At 40.0% G+C, this 8,599-nt stretch overlaps 1 protein-coding gene across 4 annotated transcripts; it reads left to right on the top strand.

The window, feature by feature from the left end:
- The first annotated feature begins 5,764 nt into the window (after positions 1–5,764).
- On the top strand, positions 5,765–7,104 carry LOC130841825 (tubulin beta chain-like). Of its 4 annotated transcripts, none has more exons than XM_057718385.1 (2): positions 5,765–5,913; positions 6,172–7,104. In XM_057718385.1, the coding sequence occupies exons 1-2, from the start codon at positions 5,770–5,772 to the stop codon at positions 7,102–7,104; spliced, it is 1,077 nt and encodes a 358-aa protein (XP_057574368.1). In that variant the 5' UTR covers positions 5,765–5,769. The 4 variants fall into 4 exon arrangements, with proteins under 4 accessions (XP_057574368.1, XP_057574360.1, XP_057574351.1 ...); XM_057718377.1 differs by having other exon boundaries at positions 5,765–6,039; XM_057718368.1 differs by having other exon boundaries at positions 5,765–6,072; positions 6,145–7,104.
- Positions 7,105–8,599: the final 1,495 nt, after the last annotated feature.

Raw genomic sequence — 8,599 nt, 5'->3', positions numbered from 1 at the left:
AGAACCATGAAATACATTAATTTGAATCTATTACAGTTGGCCCTTTGTATCCAAACTTTTGCATCTGTGGATTCAACCACTCTTGAATCAAAAATATTAAAAAAAAAAAAAAATCCAGAAAGTTCCAAAAAGCAGAACTTGAATTGCACCAGAAACTATTTACATAGTATTTACATTGTATTTGCAACTATTTGAATAGTATTTACATTATATTAGATATAAATAATCTAGAGATAATTTGAGGTATATGGGAGGATGTGTGTAGGTTATATGCAAATACTACACCATTTCATATAAGGGACTTGAGCATCCCTAAATTTTGGTATTTATGGCTGTGGTGGGGTCCCTGAGAATACTGAGGGACGACTATACTTCATGATGAGAGACAGCAGATTTTTCAGCTCACATGTGTACTCAGTACATGAAACTTCACCAGATAGATTACAAAGTATTCACATCTCAGAGTAATGTAATGTATGAATAAGAGAAAGAAGGGAGAATTAATCTGTCTGACTTTCTCTCATCTTCTAGTTCTTACTGGGTGAGGTTTATCTTATGGGAAATAATTAATTTTTCAACTGGCTTTGCAGGAGCTTCTCAGGAAGCCAAATCTCACACTCTCAGGTATGGTGTTGCATCTAAGTTTGAGTGAAGGGAGATTTGATGAAGGTGGGTAGTCAACTAAGAGAGAGAGGAGGCAGTCAATGGAGTCGGAGAAAGCATGCAAGGACTGTGTCAAAACCATAGACAGATTAAAGTTGTTTAATTAAAAGTTAATTCTTAACAGAAAAGATGTTACATGTTCAGTATAAAAAAATCTTAGTTGTACAAAGAAATAAAAAGAAGAAAGTAAAATTACCTATAATCTCATTTTCTATTATAATAAGTCTAACTTTCTTGTGTCTATCTTACCACTTGTGTGTATATCTTTTTACAATATATACATAAAAATTGTTTGCAGAGGCACTATGCTGAACCCAATTTTTGTAATTTTATTTTTCGCTAATTATATGATAAAATTCTCGATGTTATTCAGTATTAGTTTACTATTTAAGTTTTAACAGCAACATAGCATTATAAGAATGTGCCACATTTTTGACAAATCTTCCACTTCACGGTACAGTCTTTGTTAATATGTATTTTTAGCTATTAAAAACTACGAAAAGCTGTGTGACAAACGTTCTTGTTGATCCATTTATGAGAACTTCAATCATCTGTTTTCTCAGTTGAAACTCCTGGAGGTGGATTTGTACCATAGAATACAAATACTTTTAATTCTTTTGATACGTGCTGCCAGGTTATATTCCAGGAAGATTTTCTAATTTATATTTAGCTAATAATTAATTAGAGGTCCTACTTTTATGAACCAAACTTGTGTATTATTCTTAGAAATTATTTGCTAAATTTCTTGATGAAAAACAGTATCTCTCACTATTTTAAAGTTGCGTTTCTTGATTACTACCGAAGATGAATATTTTATATATGTTTCTAGGCAATTAGCTTCTCTTCTTTTGTGACTTGCCTGGTTGTGCCCTTGGTCATGACTTTAATTTATGAAGATTATAAGGTTCTCTGAGGGCAGAGACTACATTTTATTCCTGCTGGAGTCCGTCTCCATCAATGTTGTGCCTGGGCTGGGACTTCTAAATGTTTGCAGAATGAAAGAATGACAATTCACTATTATGTTTTGACTTAGTTACCAATAAGAGAATTAAATTAATTTTGCACATTTGTATTTAGTGAGCAACAAATGTCATTTTTCTCCACAAAAGTTTTTTTTTTTTCCCAAAGAAAATTTCTTAACTTCTTTTCAACAATAACACCATTTTTAGCCTGAGTGGATAAATACAAGATTGGAGAGATTTAGCTTTTTTCAGGTTTTTTTTTTTTCTCCCCCTTTTCCTCAGCAACTGTCAGATTTTTCTATTCTTACAAGCTATTTTGGGATACTCCAACACAAATAGGGATTTATTATCTCATTTCTTTATAGAAAATGAAAGCACTGAAATAAAACATCTCAAAAACTCATCTCTGAGAATATTATACAAAGTTGTGCTTTTTCTGGATTATATTACACAGCTGAGCCCACCAGGAAGATAATACTCAAACTTTTTTTGAGACTAATTGTTCTTAAACTGACCTGCTTCTTCTTTTTCAGAACATTTTATTTTCAGCAGAACTTCTATTTTCATTGAATCTGGGGATATGCAAGTATAGATGTAAAGATTTTAAAAAATAGTCTAATAGATATTGCACCTGAATACATGCATGCATGTGTATAGGTATATGTATATAGAGACATACAAACATACTATATTCCTTTTAGGTAGATTATTTTTCTTGTTCATTCTTAATAAGGGTTCCATGCTATGCAGAGGAAGTGGGGGGTCACCATTTTCTAAGGTAGCTATGAGGTGTCATGTACACAAATATGTATACAACTGTGTATAAGACCCTAAAATTCTGGAATCACAATTGTTATAGCATTTTGTTTTCTAAATAAAGTTATAAATGATTAAGCCATGTATTGATTGTACAATTTGGCAAATAAACTTTATAGAAAGAAAGCCTGGAATCCCATCATTTAACGATAAGTCAGTAACATTGTATTACAGTGCTACCATTTATTTTAGATAGAATTTCACCATTTATTTTCTACAGAGATATAGACACACTATGTATGTACATGTATTTTACAAGAAGACCATAATAATAGTTGAAAATAACACATATCAACCTTTTTTTTCAATTGAAAAATAATATATACTCACTACGGAAAATTTAACAACCAAATATCATTTATATGTTATTTTCACTTATTTAATATTTAGGTTGTTTTTTTTTTTATTTCTCCTTTCTCTTACTATTATTATAAACAACTTTTAAAGATTATTTTTAGATTTAAGGGGACAGGCAGTTCTGTCTGTAGATATTTAACCTTATTTATTTCCTCCAAATTGTCAAATGTATTGTGCTGGATCCATCATTTATCCATTGACTTGAAATGCCATCTTTAAAATGTACTAAATTCACTTTTGTGTCTGGGATTTTTATCATACTAGTGTTGCCATAAATTCATAGTCACTGACTTCAGCCAGGTTCTCATTACTCATTTTTATATCTTCATGCTTGGCTTCCATTTCCATTCCCTTCAGGTATTTGTTTAGAACTTCGCTACAGGTCAACACTCCCTTCTAAACCTTCCTGCTACTCCCTGAACCCCTTCTTCATCAATAAGATAAGGCTACAAGTGTGGTTTTCCACAACATCCCTCCATTAATTTCCTAAGATTGCTGCAACAAAGTACCACAGACTTCATGGTTTATGACAACAAAAATTTACTGTCCCAGTCCTGGAGACTAGAAGTCTGAAATCAGGGCATCAGCAGGGTGACACTCCCTGTGAGCTCGGTAGAAGAACATTCTTCTTTGCCTCTACCTAGCTTCTGGGAGTTCTCGGCAATTCTTGGTAACCCCTGGCTTGTAGATGGATCACTCCAATCTCTGTTTTGGTTGTCACACGGCTGTCATTCCTCGTATGTCTTCACGTCGTCTCCCATCCCTGTGCATCTGTCTCCAAAAGTCCCTCTTTTTATAAGGACTCCATTTATATTGGATTGGGGCCCACTCTACTCCAGTGTGCTCTCATCTTAACTAATTACTTGTGCTATGGTTCTATTTCTAAATAAGGTCACACTCTTAGGTAGTGGGGTAAGGACTTCAATGCAAATTTTTGTGACACAACTCAACTCATATCCATCCTTCTGACATCCACTCTCATCTTATTGCCCTCCTTTTGAACCAGAGGATAAGATTTTATTTCTGTTCAGGTTAATTCAGTGTTCTTTATTTCAACTCCTCCTATCTCCTCTGAGACCTTGCTCCATCAACTAACTCTTCTTTTTGGCACATTCATCTTCTGCATTTCCACTAACAATTTGCCTGCAATTTGAAAACATGCTCATGTCCTTCATCCTATTAAAAGTATCTGTCCTTTTAACCTGAACCCTCCTCCCCTTTAGTTATAATTACATCTTTCTCCTCCTCTTTCCATATCAGATCTATTCACTTTTATCAGCAACATTGGCTGTTAATTTACAGTTTTCACAAAGAATTGATATCTTTGTCCTTTGGCATGAGTCATTGTGTGTTCAAGGACAATTAAAGAAAGTCAGAGCGGAGTTGAGATGCCAATACTGGCTAGTTAGCTTAGATCTCTTTCATGTTAAAGAACCCAGTTTTTCTGATGAGCCTAACAGTGTGTAAGGCCAATATGCTTGATTCAGAAAAATGATGACCTGTGCTGAATGTTTGAGATTGCCTTAAATTATAGTAATGGAATATTAGGTGCATTACATTATAATGAATTGTGTTGTCACACTTACTTTAAGGTAACTGAGACTTGGAAACATAATTAAATTATCTTTATATCCCCTGAACCTGGCAGAGAACTTAGAATTGATTGGGTGACCAATAAATATTTTGAGGATCAAATGACTCATGGATAAATCCATAATGTCTTTTACAAGATAGCTAGTGTTATAAGGTGAAACTAATTTGTCCATATGAAGACCAGTTTTATGCCTTGATCTCATTAATTTAGTACTTTACCCAGCAAAAAAGACTGGCAATTATAAAAGTTTTTTATAACAGGAGATAAAAATGCATTTCCCAAACAGATATTCTATGGAACATTGTTTTGTGGAATTTTACATCAAATAAAGTAAAAGTAAATAATTTAAAAAAATGCTTGGGTACAAATAAGTTTAGGAAAGATTGATATCTTTATGCAGAAATTCTTAGAACCCACAAATTATTTAGATTTGCATTTGGCTGTGTGTGACAGAAACCTGATTGTGTGGGTATAAACAAGTAGGAGTTTATTTTTCTCATGTAGGAAAAACTAAATGCTGAAATAGGCATCCCTGTTACTGAACCAAAGTTGGGTCCGCTCGCCCTTGCAAAGTAAAGCCCATCTACTGACACCAGGTTGCGGTGAAGGAAGTGCAATGTTTATTGTAAGGCACCAGACAAGGAACCTGGGACAGCTAGTGCTCAAAAAGCCCAAACTCCAGGATCAGTTTTAGCAAAGGATTTTTCAAAGGCAAGGTGAGGGAGGGGCATTCCAGGGTATGTGATCCGCTCATGCACGGTTCTCTGATTAGCTGATGATGAGGTAACAGGGTGGTATGACAGGGGTTAACATTGTCAATCCTTGGGAGCAGGTAGGTCTGGGGGCTACAGCTCATGGTCATCAAGCAATTAATTTCTTCCATTTGGTGGGGGTTTTAGCATCTGTAAAACAACTCAGGAAATGTGCATCACATACTACTACCTAGGTACTTCAGAAAGGAGCTACAGCAAAGGAGATGGGGGAGGGTTCTGTCCCAGGACAGCCCCACAGGGTTCTGCTGGGTTCCACCCAGAGTGGGATGCAAGTGCCACCGGCAGTTAGGCTTCTCCTCTCACTCTCCTTTCCCCTTTTTTGCGTAGCATGGAGCTTTCTTCCTCAAGCTCAGGTTCACCTGGGGGCTACTGTAGGTCTAGGCATTACATTTCCATTCTAGGTAGGAAGAGCAGGGGAGCATCAAGAGCAAAGGGCACTCTCAGAACCTTCCTGCTGCAGCGTTCGGACCTCGCCGCTCCAACCTCCGGGGCCCGTCCCATCCTTCCAGCCTGTGACCAGAAGCAGAGAAAAACTAATCACATATCGTTTTCTTGCCCCTTACACACATTGAGGCGAGCAAAAAGATTAGAATAAATTTTAACAATGAGGGAAATCGTGCACATCCAGGCCGATCCGTGTGGCAATCAGATCGATGCCAAGTTCTGGAAGGTGATCAGTGATGAACATGGCATCGACCCCACAGACACCTATCATGGGGATAGCGACCTGCAGCTGGACAGCATCTCCGTGTACTACAATGAAGCCACAGGTGGCAAATATGTTCCTCGTGCTATCTTGATGGATCTAGAACTGGCTACCATGGACTCTGTTCGCTCGGGTCCTTTTGGTCAGATCTTCAGACCCGACAACTTTGTTTTTGGTCAGTCTGGGACAGGCAACAACTGGGCCAAGGGCCACTATACAGAGCGGGCCGAGCTGGTTGACGCGGTCCTGGATGTGGTTTGGAAGGAGGCTTAGAGCTGTGATTGCCTGCAAGGCTTCCAGCTGACCCACTCACTAGGTGGAGGCATGGGCTCTGGAATGGGCACCTTGCTCATCAGCAAGATCCGTGAAGAGTATCCCGACCGCATCATGAACACCTTCAGGGTGGTGCCCTCACCCAAAGTGTCCGACACTGTGGTTGAGCCCTATAACGCCACCCACTCCGTCTATCAGCTGGTGGAGAACACTGATGAGACCTACTGCATTGACAATGAGCCCCTTTACAACATCTGCTTCCACATCCTCAAGCTTACCACCCCAACCTACGGGGACCTGAACCACCTCGTCTCAGACACCATGAGTGGTGTCAGCACCTGCCTCCGCTTCCCTGGCCACCTCAATGCTGACCTCTGCAAGCTGGCAGTCAACATGGTGCCTTTCCCACGTCTCCACTTTTTCATGGCTGGCTTTGCCCCTCTAACCAGCTGTGGAAGCCAGCAGTATCAGGCCCCCACTGTGCCTGAGCTCACCCAGGAGGTCTCCGATGCCAAGAACATGATGGCTGCCTGTGACCCCCGCCATGGCTGGTGCCTCACGTTGGTCGCTGTCTTCCGTAGGTGGATGTCCATAAAGGAGGTGGATGAGCAGATGCTCAACGTGCAGAGCAAGAACAGCAGCTATTTTGTGGACTGGATCCCCAACAACGTCAAGACAGCCGTCTGCGACATCCCACCTGGGGGCCTCAAGATGGCAGTCACCTTCTTTGGCAACAGCACAGCCATCCAGGAGCTGTTCAAGCGCATCTCAGAGAAGTTCACTGCCATGTTCTGCTGGAAGGCCTTCCTCCACTGGTACACAGGTGAAGGCATGGACGAGATGGAGTTCATCAAGGCTGGGAGCAACATGAATGACCTCGTCTCCGAATACCAGCAGTATGAGGATGCCATCTCAGAAGAGGAGGAGGATTTTGGTGAGGAGGCCGAAGAGGAGGCCTAAGACCAAGTCCCCATCACCTTAGGCTTCTCAGTCCCCTCAGCCTTCCTCGTCAACCGCCCCTTTCTTCTCCCTCAGAATTTGCATTTTCTCGGACTTCCTAGGTGGCGCAGTGGGTAAGAATCTGCCAGCCAATGCAGGGGACACGGGTTTGATCCCTGCCCCAGGAAGATACCACATGTAGTGGAGCAACTAAGCCCGTGAGCCACAACTATTGAGCCCATGTGCTGCAACTACTGAAGCCCACACGCCTAGAGCCCTTGCTCTGCAACAAGAGAGGCCACCACGAGAAGCCCATGCACCATAATGAAGAGTAGCCCCCACTCGCCACAACTAGAGAAAGCCCATGTGCAGCAACAAAGACGCAACACAGGCGATAAAAAAATAAAAAAATAAATTAATTAAAAAAAAAAAAGAATTTGTGTTTTCTGCCTCTGTCTTGTTTTTCTTTTTTTTTTTTGTGGTGGGGGGGGTGGTTCCTAGAACAATGCCTGGCACATAATAGGCACTCAATAAATATTTCTTGTTTGCTAAAGAAAAAAGACCAAAAGGCAGATGACAGCAAAATATGTCCCTTTATTTCAGAGAATATTTTCTCAGTTGTCCTCCTAGTTCACTTGTGCTTATATCTCATTGGCAGGAAGCAGGTCACAGGGCTATCCCTACTCCTAAGGGAATCTAGAAAAATGAGTATTTTTTATTGGTGTATGATATCTCATTCGAAAACAAGGATTTCTTAGTAAGAAAAAGAAGAAACGGTTGTTGGGCTGGCAACTGTCAGTGTCTAAAACTAATGTGCATTGTGACCTCTGAAGGGGAAATATGGTCACATGCAGCAGTATTTTCACACCATCTTTTCCCACAGTTCTTTGGTTCATCCCTTCTTTCTGGTTAACAGAATCAGTTGGTCAGACTGTATATAGGGACAGGTTTTTGGAGAACCCAGGACTTATGTTGTTCTTGGGTTATAATACTTTAGGAAGGTCCAGCTCAGCTGATAAAGATATTGACATGTTGAGGTATTACCTGAAGTGGGGACACGTAAAGACCCAGTTAAACAAATAAAAAACAAACAATCTCCTTACTGGAGCTCTGTTCAGTGTCTCCTTAATTCTCACAGTGAATGAAGTAAACTGGAGAAACTAAACACAAGATAGATAAACTGTGGTATATTGATTGTAGTGATGGTCTTGATGTTTGTTTTTGTTTGTTTGTTTTAAATTAATTAATTAATTTATTGGCTGCATTGGGTCTTCGTTGCTGCACACAGGCTTTCTCTAATTGCAGCGAGTGGGGCTACTCTTCATTGTGGTGCGTGGGCTCCTCATTGCCGTGGCTCCTCTTGCTGCAGAGCACGAGCTCTAGGTGCACGAGCTTCAGTAGTTGTGACACATGTGCTCAATAGTTGTGGCTCACGGGCTCTAGAGCACAGGCTCAATAGTTGTAGCACATGGGCTTAGTTGTTCCACTGTGTGTGGTATATTCCTGGGGCAGGGCT

Source organism: Hippopotamus amphibius, chromosome 1, assembly GCF_030028045.1.
Source record: "Hippopotamus amphibius kiboko isolate mHipAmp2 chromosome 1, mHipAmp2.hap2, whole genome shotgun sequence".
In the NCBI taxonomy this organism is placed as follows: Eukaryota; Metazoa; Chordata; class Mammalia; order Artiodactyla; family Hippopotamidae; genus Hippopotamus; species Hippopotamus amphibius.
This window is presented reverse-complemented; position numbering and strand designations above follow the sequence as displayed.

Coding starts and splice junctions, on each gene's coding strand:
- LOC130841825 (XM_057718368.1), top strand. CDS start 5,770: ATGAGGGAAATCGTGCACATCCAGGCCGATCCGTGTGGCAATCAGATC. Junction 6,073..6,144: donor CTGGGACAGGCAACAACTGG/GCCAAGGGCCAC, acceptor AAGGAGGCTTAG/AGCTGTGATTGCCTGCAAGG.